General features: G+C 34.2%; 3 protein-coding genes across 6 annotated transcripts in view; 2 read left to right on the forward strand and 1 right to left on the reverse strand.

Annotated features, from left to right (window-relative positions):
• Window positions 1-32: 32 nt before the first annotated feature.
• LOC132705978 (uncharacterized) lies at window positions 33-2,103 on the reverse strand. Its single transcript, XM_060676978.1, has 6 exons — window positions 1,880-2,103; window positions 1,617-1,829; window positions 1,350-1,564; window positions 671-1,292; window positions 257-489; window positions 33-148 (listed from the first exon to the last, which is right to left on the reverse strand). The coding sequence occupies exons 1-6, from the start codon at window positions 1,930-1,932 to the stop codon at window positions 69-71; spliced, it is 1,416 nt and encodes a 471-aa protein (XP_060532961.1). The 5' UTR covers window positions 1,933-2,103; the 3' UTR covers window positions 33-68.
• Window positions 2,104-2,208: 105 nt separating this feature from the next.
• On the forward strand, window positions 2,209-3,105 carry LOC132705979 (retinal rod rhodopsin-sensitive cGMP 3',5'-cyclic phosphodiesterase subunit delta). Its single transcript, XM_060676979.1, has 2 exons — window positions 2,209-2,550; window positions 2,610-3,105. Exons 1-2 carry the CDS (start codon window positions 2,348-2,350, stop codon window positions 2,863-2,865), a joined length of 459 nt encoding a protein of 152 aa, XP_060532962.1. The 5' UTR covers window positions 2,209-2,347; the 3' UTR covers window positions 2,866-3,105.
• A 2,441-nt stretch (window positions 3,106-5,546) lies between these two features.
• Window positions 5,547-23,652, forward strand: part of LOC132706258 (small G protein signaling modulator 1-like) — a 29,278-nt gene continuing 11,172 nt past the window's right edge. For 3 of the 4 annotated variants that reach the window (XM_060677481.1, XM_060677484.1, XM_060677483.1), the window contains exons 1-8: window positions 5,547-5,759; window positions 5,905-6,051; window positions 9,099-9,535; window positions 12,085-12,329; window positions 16,253-16,348; window positions 16,407-16,546; window positions 22,708-22,911; window positions 22,974-23,084. In XM_060677481.1, coding sequence (XP_060533464.1) covers window positions 5,708-5,759; window positions 5,905-6,051; window positions 9,099-9,535; window positions 12,085-12,329; window positions 16,253-16,348; window positions 16,407-16,546; window positions 22,708-22,911; window positions 22,974-23,084 — 1,432 coding nt within the window. In that variant the 5' untranslated portion in view covers window positions 5,547-5,707. Of the gene's footprint in view, window positions 5,760-5,904; window positions 6,052-9,086; window positions 9,536-12,084; window positions 12,330-16,252; window positions 16,349-16,406; window positions 16,547-22,707; window positions 22,912-22,973; window positions 23,085-23,652 lie in introns of all 4 variants that reach the window. The other variant, XM_060677482.1, reaches the window with a different exon arrangement.

Here is a 23,652-nt window from a genome sequence, read left to right on the forward strand (position 1 = left end):
GGGATGGGTTTCTTTTCGATAAACACAATTTTTTGCAAAGACATTATGTACTGAAAGAATTGCTAAATTTACATTAAAATAAAGGGATGTTTTAAATCAATCTGATGAGGCAGCACGCCGAACGGGCAGTTTGCGAAAATGGAAGTATCTGAAAAAAAAATTATTATAATAAACTGATTATTCTAAATATTTTAAATAATTTTGACAATAATTTATTCATTAAATGTAAAATATTTGCAAAACTATTTTAACATACCTTCAATTTTGGTCCATTTTTGTTGACCAACAATTTTTCTTACACATCTTGATACATTAATATTCGGACTGTTGCCAATACTTCCTAATGTATCTTCAAAGGTTTCTTCAAGGTTCAAATCATCCAATGTGAATATTTTATCAGTAACGTTCTTAATATCACTATTATCATGTTTAATAAGCGATAGGGTGTCAACAATGAAAGAATCAGAATTCTCATTATATTTTAACAACCTGAAAGTATGTAAAAGCTTTAGTAAAATGTGGATTATATAAAAGAAAGATTTAAAAAACCAGCACATAAATTCGCTGTTATAATAGCTTTATACCCTTATATGTAAAGGTTTATTTTCCAACTTTGCTTTGGATATAATGTTAATACAAACACAACTAAAGATGATGGAAAGTTACTTACATTTCAATGAAATATAAACTGTACGAGTTGAAAGACTTTAAAACTTGTTCTTGAAATCTGAGAGCCTCCTGAACATATGTGTCATATGAGTACAGTTCAATGTAATTAGAAATGCTTACATTTTCATTATCTTTGGAGTATTTTAAAGCAAACAGTGATAGAAGAATTTCATATATCCACAGTGCGGCAACACTTTTTAACGTATGTGAAACCTCTATATCTATAGTGATATCGTATAACTTGCCGATAAGCACAAACAGTAGTTTCTTTTCTTGCAAAATATTCAACAATTCACTCCAAAGTTTTTTAAATTCAACGTCAATTTTGGCGCTTTCAGGTTTTCCAAAAAGCAAGGCATTATCTGTAACCAGCACATTTTTAAGGCAATCACCGATACCACTCTTATTCTGGCCCAATGGTAAACTTTGTTTTATCATTTCTTCCAAAATTTCTACACCTACTGGTCCGTAATCTGACATTTGGATTATACTGCGTAATATTATGTTTTGAACTGCTTTCTCACTAATGCCCTTATTCTTAAATGACTCCATCTTAACTTGAACATATACTGATAAAAATACAGCTAAGTCTTCTGTGGCACATTCTTCAATGGCAACATAATCTAAAAAAATATATATTCCACATATAAGTGAATTTATTATTATTACAGCTGCTATACCCCTAAGAATATTGCATTGTGGTTCCCAATATTTCTCCTTTAACCACTGCAAACCATATTCAAGTCCCATTCTCAAGCTAGACAATGAAGGAATTTGGTGTCCATGAGCAATATCATGTCTCAGAATTATTAACCACTTAGGCAATTCGTTTTTCATTGAAGTCCTGGCAAAATCGCCTTGTTTTTCGCTGTTGGCCGCAGACAAATTCAAAAATCTAGAAAAGCAGATCTTCCGACTCCCGACCCTGTGAAGAATGATTGATTTACCTCATGATGCCTATAGCATAAAGATGACAAAGCTGCTCTACTGTTAACAGAGAATCATTCGTCAAAATGGCTTCTAAAATTACAAGGGTCCCTTCAACCCCAGCTGGTAGAACAGGAGTACGCAATTTCCACACTTTCAGCAAATCCAGTGCCTTAACCTGCTGCTCCTTATGATCAGAATACGCGTTTTCATAAACATAATCCCACTCGTTCCTAATGGAAATATTTGTACGCTTTAATTATTTCTTGCCAAATATTCTTACCTATTAAACCATGGCACTAAAGTCAAATTCGAATGCTTTTGCGAGAGAGACATTATTTTGAAAAAATCGCACAGAACAGCAAAATACTTCTTCTTATTCAGTGACACCAATGTCAAATGGGCGCCCTTACCAGACTATTTACCATTTCCGGCATGGGTAGATAATTAAATTTATGTCCTTTAGCATATAACAGATATTAGGCAAAGCTTCCCAATGAATCTAGAGCAAAGTACATATCATTACTTTTAAAGGGCAATTATAGATTTATGCATGCTTTCCTTGGACAATGTCAGTTCAAGTACCACGCGTCAAAACTATAAAAACTACGTTTCCGTTACTTATTTATCTATGGTAATGTTTTTCTTTTGTGGATAATTATGTCAATGTTTTAGAATCATGTTTTGAGGTATCGTAATATTAAATATTTGTTGCGTTGTAACGAAAAATTATTGTGGTTGGAAGTGGAGAATGACAGAAGACGAAAAAACTAAAAAGGCTGAAGAAATCTTGAAGTCGTTTCAAATCAACTGGATCTGCTTACGCGACGCCGACGGCGGCAAAGTTTTCTGGCAAGGCAAAGAGGACATCAGCCTTCCAGGCGTCGAGCATGAAGCTAGAGTACCTAAAAACATCCTCAAATGTCGTGCAGTATCTCGAGAGTTTAGTTTTAGGTAAAAACGAGGGTTTTTGGTTCAAACTTGTTAGGTTGTTGAATTATATTTTTTTGTAGTTCCAAGAAGCAAATTGAAAACTTTCGCCTGGAACAAAAGGTATTATTTAAGGGACGGTGTCTCGAGGAGTGGGACTTCGAATTTGGTTTTGTTATGCCGGAATCGACAAACACATGGCAGTCTATCATGGAGGCCGCTCCCGAATCGCAAATGATGCCTGCCTCTGTGCTGAACGGCAATGTAGTCGTAGAAACTAAGTTTTTTGATGAAGATTTACTAATATGTACCTCTAGGGTCAGATTGTTTTATGTTTAATTATTGTTTAATATTTAACTTTTTTTTCAAGCATTCCATGGCCTTAAAGAATAATTTTTGTTCAAATCTACCATAAAATCAATTGTATATTCAGGTGAGAAATTGTTTTGTTGAACAATTTAAGTAACTTTGACCAACTTAATCATGTAAAGGTTGAGTCTGTTAGTTACTATAACTACCGTCCATTTATTCGCATTTAAAAAACAACACGTAAGGCCTAAAAGTTTGTTATTTTACTGTAAATAAAATTGTTTAACAGTTTTGCTGTTTTTATTGTTTTGACTTTCGCCTGAAATTTAATGGGATCTGCGTATATCTTAAAAAAAGTGTGGAAAATGGTTGCCAGAAGTTTAGATTTTTTTGACTTGACACCATTTGAAAACTAATTATTTTATCGGTCTCAGAATGTTAAAGAAAGGTAAAATGTATAAGGCACGCTGAGGAAATGGCAACATCGATAAAGGTTTCTAATATCAAATGTATACTCGCGTTGAATTCACGTAAAACAACAGCCAGCGAGTCAATATAATTGGCCGGCTGCGGAAGAGCTACTGATAACGATAAGCAAACGGTCAACCTAAGAGAAGCAGCAGTTTTCTACAACTTTTCCGTATCGACAAAGGTTTCATCTCTTTAAAAAAAAAAAAAAAACAAACTGGAATTTTTGTATGTTTGGGTGATTTCTTATCCAGATATTTAACGTTTTGTTTTATAGCAATTTTATGGGTTTAGCCGAAATTGCTATGAATTTTCTAAACTAACTGGACTATTCCCACTTCCCGTTGAGTAGCTATCAAAACACCAAAGGTCCCCTCTCCGCGCTTCACCCCTAGGAAGAGGTGGGGTCCCACCATTCAGTCGCGGGACTATAATTTTGAACGTTGCCGCTATTACATTTCTTTACTAATTTGTTAAGTTTTTTTATAATTGAAATATTAATTGTTGATTAAAATGACATTTTAATTTTTAAATAATCGTGAACTATAGACCAATTTTTTAAAAAGTGGCGTTGTAGTAAGCGGACTTTTTCAGTAGTTGCTGAAATTCTGTAAACCCCTGCTATAATAATTGTTACTAGATATTTATTGATTACCGTGAATAAAAGACGTAGTCATGTTTGGTCTTGCAAGTTTTCCTTCCTCAGATGTCTGCCACCTCCGTTCTTTCTATACATGGTGCCTGATAATTCATCCGCCATAGAGTAACATATGACACAATATGAAAGGAAAAGATATGTTCAATAAATGTGGTGTCTAATGTTAGACGACTCGAACATGACCTTGGTTAAAAATTACGAAAAATTACTATTATTTTAGGGGAAAGATACCAAATTCAATATTAGTGTGTTAGTTTGAACCTAATTTCCAGACAGCACTTTTTTACCCTGTAACGCTGAACCTTTCTTAGTTTCATACCCGGAAGAGTATTTTTTCTGAGTAAAATCAATATCGTCAATATCGATAGTCATTATATATTTTTTTATTGTTAATAATCTTACCACCTTCACCGGTTTTAAAATTAAATTTTGCAACAAAACATGTAAAATGTCATAAACAAAAACTTAAAATTTCCAAGTATTAGGTTTCTTTTTATGCCGCCTTTCCTTTAAAATAATGCACCTGCAGCCCAAAATAGTCTCCGCCATATATAATGGTTCGATTTGAGCAGAATATTTTCATATAGCTAGTCGAAAATCTCATTTTACGTATTGTCTCTAATAAATTCAGTGTATTTCGGTGGTTTTATCATGTTTAACTTCTCTATCACATTGAATGTAGTCTATGGTGGTTCATTTAAAAAGTCATTTATTTATAGTATATATATTTATAGTTTCTATGCATAAAATATAAAGAAACTAAATCCAACAAAAACAGCGTACTTCAAACTAGTTCCCTCTTATAACATGTAAGTATAAATACAGAGTTTTCAGATTCAGATTCAGTATTTACATATTCAAGCAAATATCTTTATTTTCTTTCTGAGACGTCCCTAAATAGCCTCTTCTTAATAAACGGCCATTGGCTATATTTTATTAGTGTCACTAATGATAAGACGTTTTATTCTGTTTCTATAATTTTGGGATACTTTTTAATCTAAAAAGTTTATTTCTTTAGTGCAAAGGGCTCTAAAAATTGTAGAGATCTCAGAAACAAAAATTAAATCATCACTTGAAGCTTCGGTAGATACATTGTGCCTCCTCCTCGACAAAACTCTCATTCATCTCTTCAGCAATTCCAACAGTTCCATCATCGATGATAACTGCTGCCAGTTCGTTTAAACGACATGTTCACGGCCCTGTCAAATTTGTCAAGACCAATTGACTTATTTAAATAGTTTCATAAAATAATTAAAAATCAACAAATAGAAAATTGAGATTAAATTTTCTCTTCGTATTCCTTAGTCATAAAACCATAATACAAAGCTAGCGTGAAGGTAAGTGTAAAAAGTAGCTTTTCATTTTTTTCTATTCAAACATTAAAGCTGCCAAAAATGTATACAAACTTAGTCCAACCGTTCTTATTGGTTGCTTTACAATTCTCCAAGAAATAAGATCTGCCATCAGGTTGTTATTATTATAAAGCAAGTTTGCAATCGTGAGCAGCTTTAGCATTGCGCAAAAAGCGGCAACTCTGTAGCGTGTGTTATCGATCGTCATTTGTTTTAAGGTGGGTTTTCGGAGGCGCCACGACGCTGAGCGTACTCAACCCTCGGTTGTCCGTAGAATAAAATGGACGCTTCGAGCGTCGAGACGTCGACTACGCCGGTAACGCCGCGTCTGTCGGTTGGGCGTCGCTCGTCGCGCGGTAATCAGTAGAGCGACGTCCGTTTTGGTTAGTTTTTGATGATAACGGTGTTTTCGTTCGGTGGATTCGGTATCAGCATGACGTCGGACGGTAAGCAAATTTTTAACATTCCCCGTAGGGTCAGCAGAAAAACATTGCTTTACCGAAATATCGTGGTGCCGTAGATATGGCAACGTCGTTTTCGGCGGTAATTTTGAAATTTTTGGTTACACCGGTAACTGTATTTTCGTTGCAGAAAAGGATTACAAGGAGAAGCTGATTGCTGGCGTCAAAAAAGAGGTTAAGCAGGTTATGGAGGAATCTGTCACCAGGAAATTTGTACACGAGGACAGTGGCTCAGTGACGGCTTTGTGTGGGGCGGTTGAAAATTGTCTGTCGCAAGGTAATAGCATTCTCAAAAAGTAACGTAACAGGCCAAGTATTGCGGCATCCCAAAGATTCAGACACTGTATATAAGAGCACCGTTCAGTGGTGAAGTCAAATATTGACATGCTGTCGTTGTTTTAATTGAACATCCTTTATATTATGTCAAATTTGTATGAGTTTTTTTGAGAATTGAAATAAATTTTTGTATATTTTACAGATACATTCTGTTGAATGATTGTTGATAATGGTTCGTTATGTAGTCAATTTTATCCATTATCATAATAAATAGTATGAAGGGCTTAAATGGCAAAAAAAAGAATTATCGTATAAAAAAGTTGCCATTCCGTATTAAAAAGTATAAAAAATTTCGGCAGAGCATAATATCTAAAAATGTTATTAAGTTCTATATATAACGATAACGATAACTATTATGAGCTGAGTAATTTATTGTTTTCATACAAAGGGCTATTAGACAATACAAAGGCCGTAAATACTATGAAATTGTTGCAGCTCAGGCGGCTATGAAACTATAACTTACGTTTTTCCACTATTTTCTATTAAAATTTCGCTATATTTTGACAATATACTGTCGAAGAAATTCCACATGCACACTGACAATTGTCGAATTGACGAGCTATCAGCTATCAAGATTTTAAATCAGAAATTGGCTCATATTGGATGACCTCTATACATAGAGGTACTTAAGTTTGTTAAATTTAATGTACGGGGGTTTCCAATTAGGCTGGTTCCAATGGTGACATAGGCGACGATGCCACATTTATGGGTTTTTCCCTAAGCTTTCTCATTTTAAATAAAAAGTGTTGGATTTTATTTCATTTCGGATTGCTCCTAAAATTGTAACTAGTTTTTGTATAACATACCTATATTCAAGAGTTTTTGCAGGAATGACAGCAAACGAAAATAATTAATGATTTAATCAATAAATTGAATTTAATTTATGAACGACGTAATTAATGACCTTGGCGAATTGGTAAAATTAACAAAATAACTATAAAAACTACGGTGTTTTGGAGAACATTAGTTGTTATAGCTCGAATTACAATTATCTGCGCTTCTAAGTCAACCAAGATGTTGGGTTGGGTTTTGTACACTTTAGTTTTGAGGCGAACTCATAGATAAAATCTAGGACATTTAAATTTGGCCAACGAGGCGGTCACTCTATAGTCCCTTTTCGTGCTATCCAACGATTTGGAAACATTTGATTCAGGTACTTTCTTGCATGCTGTGCGTGACACCATTTCTGATGTTCGGATATAGTAAAGCTACTTGCGTCCTTAAAAGAAAGAAAAGAAGCACCTAGATTAATTCTGCCAATATTTAGCTTTTGAAAAAAGGAAATAACTTGGGAAATTTGGATTTAAAATCGATGCATCCATAATACGACCACAAAATTCCATTTGCGCATCTGAATCATCTTCAAACATTATTTCTTAAAAAATATATATACCAGGTGACTTGGAAAATTCTTATCCGCAGTCATTTTGAGTATATATCAAAATAATTACTTTTTTTCTTTGTTTTTAAATAATTTTTATTGTTATTTAAATTTACTAACTTAATAATGATTTTCGTATTGTGTCGTTTCTGCAAAAGTAGAGGTATAGGGTCTGTTGCACGAGAATCCTACTTAGAAGTTTACGTACAATCCAAAAATGGCACAGAAACGTGCCCTTTCTATTTAACATAAGAAAGTTTGGTAGCTATGGGAAAAAATCTAAATGTGGCAACGTTGACTATGTCATCATTGGATCTAATCCGCACCACTTTTTACTAACTCTTTATATATGTCTAGTAACTCTAACTAATCTTCTAAAAGACAATATTTGTTCACGAAATATGTTTGCAAGGGATTTCAAAACAAAAAAAAAATCGACATTAAAAGGAAAAAGAGATGATATTCATATTCGTTGTATTGTTGTGTTGTATGTTGCTAATAAAATGAAACTGTTTAAACTGTTATTTACCAAAATTGTTTGACACTCTACAAACTTTTATATTTACACTGTTTCTCCATCATTTTTGGTGCTAGCTTTCTCGCTTGTTAATAAATAATTAAACCAACTACAAAATATTCATGCTTCACTTAGATTTTCTTATAAAGAGTCTCTTATCTGTGTTGAAACCCGTAAAATTTAAATCGTTATTTTGAAAATTAACCGATGTTTATGTTCATGTTCATTGAAAACTGTTTTTTATGACATCCAAGAACAAAAATCAAGACACATTTTTGTAAAAAATGAAACTGACTTGAAAAGGGACAAAGTGAGGGACCGATAATAAATACTGCTTGCCATTTTTGCGAGCCTTTGTAGTCTTGAAACAGTGCTGCATTTGATGTGATATGCAAATTTTGGTGGCCTAGCGACCTAAATAACTACAGAGATAGCAATTATCTCAAGAATATTAACTGGCTTATTTATTTTTTATGTTATTTATTGTATATTATTTTATTTTAAAAAGATGATTAGACACTCGTGCTATTCTTTATTTATACAGAGTATTTGAAAAACAGGAGCCAACGGTCGTCAGTCTTCATGAGAAAGTTAGCCCAGAAATGATTAGCTTCCAAGATGTTCAATATTACCTTGTGTTAAAATCCTTACGTAATAGGCTACATACCTGCAACAAAGGTTCGCAAAATATATGTTCATAAAAGTATGCTTTGTTAAATTTCATGATTTGTTAATTTTATTCAAAAGACATTCTAGTCTTAATCTGATTGTCAAATTTCAAGAATATGTGGCAGAAAATGTTTAATAATCAACTTTTCCTACGGATGTTCATCATCCAAATCCGCAGGAAAGCGCATTAAGACTAAAAGATAATATTTTTTTTAAATCGTTCTTATATATTAATATATAATAATTAAAAATGTATAAGCTTTCGCACTTAATTGATTTACCTGACTCATTTTTTACATTCAAAAATAATCTAAAGAAATTCCAACATTATCTGAAATACATCATTATTTTCCTTATGCCCTTTGACAAACTAACCACTACGACGATAAACCAAATCAGTCAATGAAAGGTTTTGCGCCAGGTCTTCGAAGGAGAGCTTTGGGCCTATTCAAAACCTCCTCTACTACCGCACTCCTGCATAAAATTGCCAAGCATTGTCCCGAAGCCAACCGCATCAGCAAAAAAGTCCAAGAGATCGAGAACTCTGACCCCAACAGACGATCCAGCAGCAGTAGCGACAGCTTAACCAAACCCACGCTGAAGAAAAACCTTTCGTTTTCGGCCAATCCTTTACCGAAATATCTCTGGATCAGGGTCGCGCTCTTCGACAAGCAGTTGTCCAAAATCATAGATTTCTTAGTGTCAAACGCCCCGAAGTATTACGATAAAGACGCCCTAGTTGCCGATCCGGATTACGGCACCATTTTAAGCTCTTTGCTAGTTGGACCGTGCGCGTTGGATTATTCACGCACCAAGAGCGTCGAACAATTCTGGACCGATCCTCCGGCCGACGAGTTGGTAAGTGACGATAAAACCTATATTAATACTTACTTAATTAAATATGATGTTAACAAAAACTGGCCAGCAAGCATGTGCATGGAGTGTTTTAACAAACACAAAAACCTTTATTTTCAAATTTGATAAAGCCAAATAGACTTATACGTCATGGGCTCGATTTTTGATTATTGAGACTGCATGGCACCTTTAAAAAACCATGATATAAGGCGGTCCTTAATGTTCCGTCAATAACTTGTTTAATTATACAAGAAATTTATTTCAAGAAAAACATTATCAGGATACTTCTTTTAGTCAAATTCTTTCCAAGAATTATTTATATTAATGTAGCCAAATTCACATAAGGACGATCTAACTATTTACAAATATTCTGGATTGGTCCTTCTTTAGAGGTAAACGGAAACTGGACCGCTTTCTAATCTGTCATTCGAGACAATGTCCATGCTGACCTTTAGTGAGTAGGTACAAAGTAGAGTCCGAGAAAGTTTCAGTTTAGTTGTAGATGTAAGAGTTCACACCAGGTATGGTGTGTTCATAGATATAAGAAAGTGACCAATTGCTTTTTAATGGGATAATCCAAGTCTTTAATGGACTTTCCCTGTCTGCGAAAAATATTAAAGATTCTTCTCTGGATTACAATGAAGACACCACCGCTGATTTATTTGAAAGTTGGTTTAAAAACAAACTAGTTCCAAACATTCCTCCTAATAGCGTAATTGTAATGGACAATGCAAGTTATCACAGTAGACAGTTGACTAAAATCCCTTCCTCATATGACACAAAAGCAACAATCGACATTTATTTTCACGAAGATTAAACCAAAAAGCAATTAATTGAAGTTCTACAAAGCTTGAACCTATAAAAGGAATACGTCTATGATAATTATGCAAAAAATCTAGGGCATACAGTTTTACCTTACTACTGTATGTTTAATTCCATTGAACATGTTTGGAACCAACTGAAATCTGCCATTCGTCGTAACAATGTTTTTCCCCGTGTTAACTCCAATATCCTCAAACTTATAGAAACCGAAGTTTTTAACATCCCCCCATAAAGTTGGGCAAATTCTGTTAAACATATAGGAAAAGCAGATCAATCGTATATCCATATTGCAAACAATATAGAACAAATACTGATACTGATACTGATATATTCTGTGAATAATTTTAAGTAATTTAAGTAGGCAATAAAAATAATTTGTAATTTTATTTTAGATTTAAAGATAAATACATAAATAAATAAATAAATATTGTTAAATAATTAAATTCTAAGCAAAGTACGGATCTGTTCGGACATATTTCATTCTTACAGCTTGTCCGGGTCTTTCCTTAATTCGTATCAGTTAGTCACTTTCTTATATCTATGAACAGACTTTATGCGCTTAACGACTTCGGTTAACGGTCAGAAGATTTAACAAGGCACACTGACTAACCAGAGCCTTAGTGTGTTATTGTACGGCGTAGAGGTCTGGACCCTTAACGGGAGCGGAATTGTTGCAAATCATTAAAGAGAAAAGAAGTTTATCTGGTTCAAATATTTAAAAACACGAAGAAAGAATTCCTGAAGCAAATCATGGAAGGAAAGAGTGAGGGAAAAGGCTTCATCGGAAGGCACGACTTAAAAATATTAGATGCTGGACTGTTTCCGAGGCTTGCTCTTTAGAGTTGCACAGGACCGTGGAGAATTTATCCATTACATGGTACCTTAATCATATCACAAGTTCGATACAGTTTAAGTAGCCCAATAAATTTAAAAGTTAAATTTGGCAACTAAAACCATGTGTAACAACACGAAATCTATGAAATAATAATAGTGATTGACGGCTATATGCAACTTATACGAAAACAAAAGATGCTTCATATCTGCGCCATTTTCCTTCTTTCAGCGTTCAATACAGACAGTGAAATTTCAAAATCGACAAGACATTTATTTTTATTGTATTTTCGTCAAAAATCTTTCTTAGAGCTAGTGTTCAGAAAGTGAGATTTTATTTTAATAATTCCAGCTTTGAGATACAAAATTCAATACAAAAACAGTTCAAAAAGATAATTTTAACCGGAATTTCATCGGAATCGCTAAGAAAAGTCGAGTTTTACTAATTTTTTGTAATTTTTTAATCAAAAAACGGGTATTCCAAACATTCATCACAGGAACTTCGGCAGTATCACGTTGCGTTTTGATTTATTATTTTTGTTTGTAGTTAAGAAGATTTTTTTAAATGTAGACCGCAGCCATTCTCCTATAGTTGCAATGAAGTGTTTAAAAAATGGGTTACAAAAAATGTATTGAATAAAAAGTCAATTATTTTGCATTTCCAGACCTTACTACAGGATACATCAAAATAGGTGTTTCAAAATTTCCAGTTAAACTAAGTAAATATGATTCTACCTAACGATAATCACGCAGATCGTCTGGTTTAGATGTGAAAACATTAACATTTATTTAGTTAGTGGACTATAAGAAAGCTTAGAATACGACACAAAAATATATCGCTATGGCCCTTATTAATCAAGACAATAGAAATTGCCGCTGATCAAACAACGTCTCGTCAGGTTCAACGCCACAGGATTTCGAGCGGTCATTCCACGCCGCCCCCCGTGCGGCGACCGATCCTCAATTTCCGTAGGTCGTTGAACGCGTCCTCGGAGGACTCCATGGTATGCCGAACGTCCACGCAGCACATCGCCAAAGACTACGTGGAGAGCCTCCACCAGAACTCCAAGGCGGCTTTACTCTTCGGCAAAAACAACGTGCTGGTTATGCCGGTGAAGGATGACGTCACGGAACCTATTCCAGGGTAAGTAACAGAAGACGTTCTAGAGTCATAAATTGAGTCAAAAGTCGATTTTGAAACTTCAAGAAATACTGAATATGTGGAAAGTTTGACACCCTGCGCTAGTGAACTTTTTTGTTATTTTGCATTTACTTAATTGCAAGGGAATTTGAGAAATAACTAGTTATACCTTTGTACCGGGCATTCAGTTTACCTTGATAACATTTTAATTGGCTGTAGCTTTTTTAGTTTTAGAGATATCAAGGTGAACAAAAAACGACATGTAGAGTTAGTATGTTTTTTCCAAGTGACGTATAAAACAAAACACCCTGTATATTATATGTGTTTAACGGCACATCTTCCGATTACAGTGATATAGATTAAATTAGATTAACAGTTGGGAGAGCTAGCAATCAGCCTGTCCGTCACTGCGACCCAGTATCGGTAGAGCACAACGTGACCTCCTCTTAGAGAATGGTCAGGCTATCAAAAGCTGCGAAACCTACAAATACCTGGGAATGTACATATCCAGCAGTGGAAGAAAGGCCATTACTATGCTGAACACCTTCTTGTGGGACCAAAAAATCACGAGACCAAACAAACACTTAATATACAATAGGATCATTAAAAGCATAGTCACATAGAGCAGTGAAGTCTGAAAGCGATGGACTTTTGGAGAAGAGCGGCAGGAAGGTCCCAAACGAAGCAATTCGCACAACCATGAAGGAAGAACAAAACAGTTCAAGTGATACGGTCACGTCCAAAGAATGGAAGAACAGCGACTGCCTAACAAATACTCACCTGCACATCTATATATATATATATATATATATATATATATATATATATATATATATATATATATATATATATATATATATATATATATATATATGTATATATATATATATATATATATATATATATATATATATATATATATATATATATATATATATATATATATATATATATATATATATATATATATATATATATATATATATATATATATATATATAATATATATATATATATATATATATATATATATATATATATATATATATATATATATATATATGATGACACTATATTCCGGGATATCATCCGTTCGCCTCGTTGAACTCCGACTGGAATCCTGCATCCGACTGGAATCCAGGATTCCAGTCGGATGCAGGATTCCAGTCGGAGTTCAACGAGCGAACGGATGATATCCCGGAATATAGTGTCATCACATTTTTCCATCCGTGAATCAATACGTGAGATATATATATATATATATATATATATATATATATATATATATATATATATATATATATATATATATATATATATATATATTATATATATATTATATACATATATATATATATATATATATATATATATATATATATATATATATATATATATATATATATATATATATATATATATATAAATATATATATATATATATATATATATATATATACTATATATATATATATATATATATTATATATATATATATATATATATATATATATATATATATATATATATATATACAGGGTTTTTCACTTAAAACTCCGCACGCCAATAAGTCCAAAACGAAAAGAAATATTTAATTTATGTAAAAAGTAGTCAAAGTGTGGGGTCAAGTAGATATTTCCTAAAGTTTAAAAAATTCGACGCCTGCAAAGAGCTGGGCGTCGCGACGCGTCGAAAAATTATTCGATTGCAGAGACTTTGGAAATACGCGCATACAAAACTACATATTATTTAAAAACTTTTTTGTTATTTACTCAAACTTATTTACTTTACCCGTTTCTAAGTTATACCGATTTAAAGTAAACATTTCTTGATTAATAAAAAATGTGATTAACGCTTATTTTTACAAGTATGCCATGAATGTTAGTTACTATGGCAACCATTGTTATTGCAGTTTTGATAGGTTCTTCATAGATAACGTTTTTTAGGTAGCCCCAAAGAAAATAATCTGGTGGTGTAATGTCCGGGGACCTCGCCGGCCACCTTACCGGTCCATTAGTACCAAACCATCTATTGGGATATTCTCGGTTCAAATATCTCGTTACTATTTGGGCATTATGTGCAGGCGTTCCATCCTGCTGTAGCCACATATTCATTCTAGTGTCAAGAGGCATTTCTTCTAATAGTTCCGGAAGTGTAGTTTGAAGAAATCTTAAATAGCGATCTGTATTTAAAGTTCCTTCGTAAAAGTAAGGTCCAATAAGGAATCCATTTAATATGCCGCACCAAACATTGATACTAAAAATTCGTTGGTTACCTCTTTCTGTAATCCAACGAGGATGGTTTTTGGACCAAAAACGACAGTTGTGTCTATTAACGATTCCATTATTTTGAAATCAACTTTCGTCGCTCCATAAAATTTTCGAGAGAATATTTGCATCTTGGCTATACAAATCGGACAATGTTGCTAAGAAATACATTCTTCTAGCATAATCGCCTGGTTCTAGTTTATGAACTAGTTTACTTTTGTACGGGTGAAAAGAGTTTCTATGTAGAATTCTCCACGAAGAACTTATGGTAACACCGGTATTTTCTTTTATCTCTGATAGGGATATCTTGGGGTTATTATCAACCTGCTGAATTACAGCAGCAGCATTTTTATCATTTGTAGCCGTCCTGTTCCTATCTCTTTTAGGTTTTATGAAGCTGCCATATTCTTTTAAGTTTTTAAATAAACTTGAAAATGTTTTTGCATCGGGGACTCTTCTATGCGGATAACGCCGTGCGTAAACTCTTTTTGCTTCTCTACAATTGCATCTGCATTCTCCAAACACCAGTAACATGTCTACTTTTTCCTCATTGCTAACTTGCACCATTTTCACATAATAATTCTTAGTTTTTTTTTAAACCGAACAAATTTGGATATTTCTTGTGACAAAATGTGACAATTTTTTGATACAGCAATAACAAATTACGTTTGTAATTGCACTTAAAACAACTGCGATAACAATGGTTGCCATAGTAACTAACATTCATGGCATACTTGTAAAAATAAGCGTTAATCACATTTTTTATTAATCAAGAAATGTTTACTTTAAATCGGTATAACTTAGAAACGGGTAAAGTAAATAAGTTTGAGTAAATAACAAAAGAGTTTTTAAATAATATGTACTTTTGTATGCGCGTATTTCCAAAGTCTCTGCAATCGAATAATTTTTCGACGCGTCGCGACGCCCAGCCCTTTGCAGGCGTCGAATTTTTTAAACTTTAGGAAATATCTACTTGACCCCGCACTTTGACTACTTTTTACATAAATTAAATATTTCTTTTCGTTTTGGAGTTATTGGCGTGCGGAGTTTTAAGTGAAAAACCCTGTATATATATATATATATATATATATATATATATATATATATATATATATATATATATATATATATATATATATATATATATATATATATATATATATATATATATATATATGCCCACCTATGACACAACGGAATAAAATATTCTATTAAACACATATATAATATACAGCGTGTTCTATTTATAAAAATATCACGTAGGCTTATATGTCAGAAACTTGATAGTGTTTTGTTTTACGCGTAATTTGGAAAAAGCTTGGCTACTAACCCAACATTTTGTTATTTTGTTTACCTATGTCTAAAAACAAAAGAGCCAATTAAAATGTTATCAAGATAAATTGAACGCACCGTACACTCGAACCATGATTATAAGAGAGAAATATTGACAATTTAATTCTCGGGTGTAATAGCAACGAGTTTAAGTTTACAGGAGAGGTTTATCCTTATTTCCCGATTCAAAAAAATTAGCACATATTTTATGCAATTTAACGCTAAATACATATATTTATACGGATTTTTAATTGTCAAGGAAACGAAAGCTACTCTCTAATTGATCTGGATTTTTAAAAACATTTTCGTAATTAAGGCGTTTCGCAGGTATCTCAGTTTGCATCAAACACCAAGCGGCCTGACTATCAAATGGACCCCCAACCAACTAATGAACGGGTATACTGACGAGTCTCAAGATAAAAGGTGAGTCCATAACGTTCAGAAACCTTTTATAATGTCCAACTAAACGGGACCATTTTAGTATTTATTGGGATTACGCTCTCCAAGTGCGCTTAGACGAGATAGTTTACGTCCATTGTCACCAGGACAACGAAGCTGGTGGTACGGTAATATTGGTAGGGCAAGACGGCGTTCAACGACCACCGATACACTTTCCCAAGGGTAAGATGTTAGTGAAAATTGTCGCCGATACGGTTCTGGTTAGTAGGTAGCGCGGGACCGCTTTTATCTCGAGAGAAAAATTGAAAAGCTCGCGAGGTGGCTTTGAGCGTAAATTGCCTTTTTATATATCCGACGTTTCTTTTTGTGCGCTATTTTTGCGATTCTCGGCCCGAATTAAAGTGTAAAAGGGAGTAATTACGAGGAAAAGTTCCCGTGTTGGAACGCGCGGAGATCGGGGAACGAAAATTAAGTGCACGTCTAACTGAAAATGTATTTTTTGCCCCAGCTGTAACGAACAAAGAGGTAGCTGCCACCGGCTTACGTTCCGCAATTATACTAAAATAATTATAAAATACTAAATTAAATAACATACCATGCATAAATTAAAAATGTAAATTTTCAAATTTGAAAAGTGGGACGTAAGATTATTTGCTTTTAGGAGCTTTATAAAACAAAGGATAAAGATAATTTTGTTGTGGATATTTATAAATCTTGACCAAAATTTTCGAGAACAAATCAAATAAGAATTAAAAAAAAATAAAAAACAAAACAAAATTTTATTTATGAAATCTTAACCAAAATAACAAGAAAACAGTGGACCGGAAATAACTAAAGAAGAGGTCATCTATGTTATAAGAATCACAAAAGATGGAAAAGCTGCAGGGCCTGATGAGTTACCCTCTGAAATTCTCAAATTGATAGAAGAGTCTAACAGATCTGTTCAACACCATATACAAAACAGGTATTATACCCAGGGAATGGTTGCTATCAGCGTTCGTCACTATCCCAAAAAAACATAATGCTCAGACTTTTGAACAATCAGTCTAACGAGTCATACGCTAAAAATATTTCTGAAAGTGATACATCACAGGATATACAAAACATTAGAACAAGATATCAGCGAGACTCAATTCGGTTTCCGAGGTGGCTTAGGCACAAGAGAAGCAATATTTGCCTTGAACGTTCTCGCCCAATGATGTATGGATATGAATCAGGATCTTTATATATGTTTCATTGATTACAACAAAGCCTTCGATAGGGTCCGACACGAACAACTTATCCAGCTTCTGAAAGAGAAGAACTTAGACACCAGAGATGTAAAAATTATTACGAATATTTATTTTAATCAAAAAGCAGTGGTAAAAAAACGTAAAAAAGACAAAATTTATGATAATATCAAAAACAGCACAAAACAATTCACAAATTCATATAAATAACCACTCCATAGAAAAAGTTGACAGTTATAAATACAATTGTAAATAAAAATAACGACTGCTCGGAAGAAATCGAAACTAGAATAGGACAGGCGAGAACAACATTTGTGAAAATGAAAAGAGTGCTCTGTGGCGGCGATCTCAGCTTGGATTTAAAAATCAGAATGGTGCGATGCTATGTTTTGTCGGTACTGTACTATGGTGTAGAGGCTTGGACTCTGAAGAAACTGGACATAAGGAAACTGGAGGCGTTCGAAATGTGGGTGTACCGTAGAATACTTAAGGTAACATGGAAATCCTGAAAAGAATAAAAAAGGAAAAAAAGCGTAAACTTCAGTACCTTGGACACGTCATGAGAGGTACCAACTACTCCAACTGATATTACAAGGAAAAATTCAAGGAAAGAGAAGTGTAGGAAGAAGGCGTCACTCATGGATGAGAAACTTACGTGACTGGTTCGGGTGCACCACAAACCAACTATTTCGGTCGGCCGTGTCACGAATACGAATAGCACTGATGATTGCCAACCTTCGCAACGAAAACGGCACTTAAAAAAGAACCAAAATAAGCAAAACCTCCATCCAAGCATTACATCTATTCCGAAATACCTGGGTAACATATACATAGCTATTATATTAGATCATTGTTATTTTTTAATTTAATTAGTAATTGGTGGAATGTTAGTATTAGTTAGTAAAATTAGCAAATATTTTTTTTATGTCGAGTTTCTTTTTCTTTTTACTTATTGTACTTTAAGGGGGCAGAAGACGGCAGGTTTAGTTGAACACCCACTGAGTTTTAATGTTTTAATAGAAGAATCCGTAAGCAGAATTACTTTGACAAAATACAAGGTGACAACATTCTACTTTGTAAGATGTCAACTGTCAATAGTATTTACAGGTGCCGTTCAACTCGATCGCAAAGTAAGGCAAATTTTATAATTGAAAGGACGGCAAGTGATAGAAATTTTTTTCTTTCTCTTGTTATTTTGTGTAAGCGGGGTGCTCTCGTTGTTAACTTTAATAGTGTGTACAGGATCGTCGCTAAAGAGCCGTGTGGGAAAAAAATAATATTTCTTACACAGGTTGACAAAATCTGCACTGTTTTAAAGAGTAAAGAATTACCGATTTTGAAGTTATTTGAGGTATAAGCAAGTAACGCCGACCGAATAACAAATTATTTTAAGTAATTACCAATTTTCATTACTTCGGTGATTCTTAATCTTGCTTTTGGAGGAGACGAAATTTATCCAGCTCATCCCAAGACTTACCATTAGATCGTTTTGAATAGCGAAGGTTGAAGATGGCTCTATCGTTTCTCTATAGACTGTTATAAAGGGTGATTCAATAAGGGTTTCCACATTAAAATAATAAAAAAAACTCGGAAGTATATAAAAATATGCAAACATTTTTATTTGCCATTTTAAATTACTGTATTACAATTAGGTATGAAAGATGATTTATTGTTATTGAAATTTCCTATCACTTTTTGACACAATTCAGGTTCTATGCCGGCTATTTCGCGTCTAATCTCCTGTTTCAGCTCTGGAATAGTGTTTGGTTAGTTTCTATACACTCTGCTTTTTAGATACCCAAAAAAAAAAATCTAGGAGAGTGAGATCACATGATCGCGGCGACCAATCGATATCGCCGTTAACCGTAACAGCGTTCTCCGCATTACTCTCGAAAAAAAAAAGGGCCAACTATTCCTCTGCACCAAAATGCGCACCAAACAGTCACTTTTTGAGGATGCATTGCTTTTTGAACAATCTCTCTTGGATTTTTTATTCACCAAATACGAGCATTGTGTTTGTTTACAAAGCCACCAACGTGAAAATGTGCCTCATCGCTAAAGACGATTTTCGTTGCAAAATGAACCCCTTGTTGTCGTATCCATTCTGCAAACACGCGGCGCTGTTGATGATCTCGAGGTTTCAACTCCTGAGTTATTTGGACTTTATATGGGTGTAGATGCAAGTCCTTTGTTAAAATTCGCTGTGTGGTTGAACACGTAAGATGACGAACCGATGTGTTTGGATCTTCGGCTACACTTTCGCGAACAATGGCAATATTTTGATCCGACCGACCTGCACGAGCACGTTGAGGGACTTTGAGGTTAGTTGCAGGTCCAGTTTGCTCAAATTTTTGAACCACATTTCAAATTGTCCTCTCAGAAGGTCGATTTTGGCCCCCGAAAAATTCACGTAGAGCCCGAAATGCATTTTTTCTTGATCGACCATTTTCATAATAGGCTTCCACAATTTTTACACGCTGTTCAGTCGTATATTGCTCCATGACTAGTTTTGTTTATGTTTTGAGGTTAGAAATCTCATTTGATAATAAACAAATACAGTGGCGTTTCAAAAATATTTCAGATTGTAATGTGGTAAACAGACGAAAACTGAAAAAAGATATAAACAATTTTTTGGGATTAAAAATCGATCCTTGCCATTCACTTTGCAAAAATTATTTCATGTAAATGTGTGGCCCACGATTGTGTTTTGGATTATACATACGAAATGTCCAATTTTGAGTTATTTTTCGTTCATAACTCACCGATAAAACGTGTGTTCTAGTTCTTAAATCGATGTTAGTTTAGCGGTATCAAAAAGATATTTGACGTAACCCCACAAAAAAAAACCAGTCCAACCAGATCCAGCTGGCACTCTACGCAGACGAGTTGGTGGTTTCATATTGACTGGCCTGCTCGGTATGGCGATTATGACTACCATAAAATGGTCGAAGTACGTGAATCACATATTTTACAGATTTTGATAATAAAATTCGGTGATTTGTAAGCGTTGCTCGTTAGCAGCAAAGTAATCACGCGTTTTTTGTATTTTATCTTACTGCAGGAAGAATATAATTCGTTAAGATATAATCGCAAATTAAAACATCCGCGAAAGCTCGAGTCAGACGTCGAATCTGCGTAAAGCTGACGGGGTAATGAAATATCGCGTTTAAATCTTCTCTCCATTTGGCTAAATCGAATTTCCAAAGCGAAGGCGTTTGATATCTGAAAAGATTGGAAGCGAAAAACTCATTTCGCGCGTTCCCGCCGATCCCGACGGCGAATTTAAAATCTTCCGGCGGAAAATGTCTACCAACTTTTTTAATGATTAAAATATTCGAATAGAACATTTAGGTCTATAAAATTAAATTTTTCATTCATTTGTTTATATCACGTAAGTTTGTTTTTGCAAATATTAAAGGAAAAAAAACGATACTTGTAAAACAATTAATTTTCTTTTAATAAAAAAGTGAAACCCCAGTTTTAAAAAGTGAAAAAAAAAAATTACTCGGACTTTTTTCAATGAAATCTTCGTCTTTTTTCCACAAAGCTGCGCCTGTGTCTTTTAAAGGACATAATCCGTTTTAACATCCAGCAGTAGTCCGCCATCATCGTTATGCTCCATCTGCCATGGTTCCATTTGCTTAATGTCCTGGTGAAACCTCTCTCCCTGTTCTTTACTAATTGCTGCAAGACTATAAAAGTGTTTACTTCTTTAAATACAACCCAGGCGTTTTTCTTGATATTGATAAATTTTGTTTCGAAAATGCTCGTCAAATGAGGATGATATGAAGAGGAGGCAGTAAAACTTTTTGGGGGTCTCTTAATACATTTTGATACCAGGTGTAAGACTTGTTCTAGAGAGCCATTCTATTTGCGGTCCTTCCTGAGTAAGCTATTGTCATAACTCTTTTTCGCGATCCCGGTGGTGTGACGCCAGGTGACGGTAATTGCTGGTCTCGAAGTCTGGACGCTAACAATTCGGATTCATCCTTTGGAAGGTGCAAATCTCTAATTAGACCATTTAATTCACACCAGATTTCAAAGGGCCCGAAGTTAAACACTTCGGGCCCTTTGAAATCTGGTGTGAAATCTGAATCATCTGAATCGGAACTAGATTCCTCTGAGTCTGACGATATAACGTTTTCTAGTTCTTTTGGGGCGGCAGGGGATACACTGGGATTGGGATACACAATTTGTTTTTTGTTTTTTCCGTTGAATCCTTGAACGTCACACGAACAAAAATAACAACTATCACTGTGATTCCTAGGCTCTCGCCATACCATAGAAACACCAAAGCTTAAACATTTCTTCCTACCCTTTTGCCAGCTTCTTATTGCTTCAACGCAATTGGGACAGACAGTATGATGAGTCCAGGACTTGCCTTGGTCGCCAATTTTTACACCCAAATAAGCGTGGTATACATTCTTTACAAAATGTTGACGTTCACGCAATATTTTCTTTCCATATACGACAGCACGACGACCAAACTGCGCATAAGCAGGTTACAACGCTTCTGCGCCATCTCTGATGCTTTGCAGAGAAATCTAATGTCATCCAGTGTTGCCAAATCACATTTAATTTCCTAAAAACCAATTCATTTGAAAATCATGGCTGAAATGTTGCAAGGATCCATCACCAAACATCTTTGAAGAATTTCATGCATTTCGACGCCCTCCATAGGGAATATTAATATAAATTTTCAATATTCCACTGGAAATTTGTTTCTAATTTTATAAAAATGTAAATTGCATAAAAATGCCTATTCTATTCTAAAATCCCTTTACTCACACAAGTTTTGTTATTAAAATTTTTCGATAAAATTAACTTTTTTAGTGCATATGAACAAAAAAAATTGTTTTATTCTAAAAGATTTTTAGATATATTATTTATATTGAAGAAACAAACAACACACTGCTGTACGGTTGAACTAAATAATATCAAACTTTTTTTTCCACGAAATAATAAATAAATAAAGAAAAAATAAAAAATTTCACCCCTCATAAAGGAAACTAACAGAATTGTAGTTGCTATTTATGAATCGCAATTAAAAATTGGTTTGATGTAACACGAAGAAAGAGACGATGAAGAGTGGCTTGCTAATAATCAACAGTAGAGGTGCATCGACGGTTCTGTGTGACTTCCTTATTTTGACAGGCGGCCACATGTTGGCATTCCTGAGTTGCCTGGAAACAGGCCTGCTGCCCAGGGGTCGGCTTGATCCTCCGTTGTGGTCGCAACGGTCCGGCGCGAATTCCTCTACAAAGCGGAGACGCCCTCTGCCGGCCCTTTCGGAAACGGAAGAGACCACCAAAGATTACGTGTTTAGAATTATAGACAACAGTGATCACAAAGACATTCGTAAGTTTTACGAGCAGGTGTGAATCAATAATCGGAATTGAATCCGACATCCGACCTTTCAGTAAAGAGAAAGGACTTGATGGATACCAAAGCGGCGTTGCCAACGAAAGTTAGGGTACAACTGTGTAGTACGAGTACCAGTTCAGAGAGCTCTTCGAAGAGTTTTAGTATAGGTAATAATGTGTATTGTTTAATTATATGTTTCTTAAATGAACCTAACTCAGTGAGATTTCTATGCAGAGTTCGATGAGGATGGAGCCTTTAGTCATACGGCTCTTTGTATTTAGATTTATCATACACCGCTTTTTTTCATTAGTACAGTGCGTTTTCATCTGCACATAGACTATCAAAATGTTACTGCATTTTTCCAATTTTTCGAATTGCAGCAATTAAAAGTGATTTTTTTCAAAGCTAAAAACTGCTAAATACGTCAAGTTTTTCATAGTTAAAACCTTTATTCAATGCAAAAAAAATGTTTTGAAAGGACGAGTCTTGATCGCGAGTAATTTTATTGTTAGAGGTTAATGAATTCAACTACTACTCTACCTTCATCTCCCTTTTACCTCACAACATAGAGTTCGATGTTGTAGTATTTCGCCATTCGACATCTTTTTTAAAGTAACTTACGTCATTTACGTGCGACCGATGGAAAAAAATCAAATCAAAATCAACCACCTTAAAAAGACAATGCTTTGAATATTTCCCACATTGGAGTTACAAGATTAAGTTGTAACGGATATC

This window comes from Cylas formicarius, unplaced genomic scaffold, assembly GCF_029955315.1.
Source record: "Cylas formicarius isolate icCylForm1 unplaced genomic scaffold, icCylForm1.1 PGA_scaffold_8__14_contigs__length_24414737, whole genome shotgun sequence".
NCBI classification, from domain to species: Eukaryota; Metazoa; Arthropoda; class Insecta; order Coleoptera; family Brentidae; genus Cylas; species Cylas formicarius.

Coding starts and splice junctions, on each gene's coding strand:
- LOC132705978 (XM_060676978.1), bottom strand. CDS start 1,932: ATGTCTCTCTCGCAAAAGCATTCGAATTTGACTTTAGTGCCATGGTTT. Junction 1,830..1,879: donor TTAGTGCCATGGTTTAATAG/GTAAGAATATTT, acceptor TATTTCCATTAG/GAACGAGTGGGATTATGTTT. Junction 490..670: donor AGTTTATATTTCATTGAAAT/GTAAGTAACTTT, acceptor ACATACTTTCAG/GTTGTTAAAATATAATGAGA.
- LOC132705979 (XM_060676979.1), top strand. CDS start 2,348: ATGACAGAAGACGAAAAAACTAAAAAGGCTGAAGAAATCTTGAAGTCG. Junction 2,551..2,609: donor TCTCGAGAGTTTAGTTTTAG/GTAAAAACGAGG, acceptor ATTTTTTTGTAG/TTCCAAGAAGCAAATTGAAA.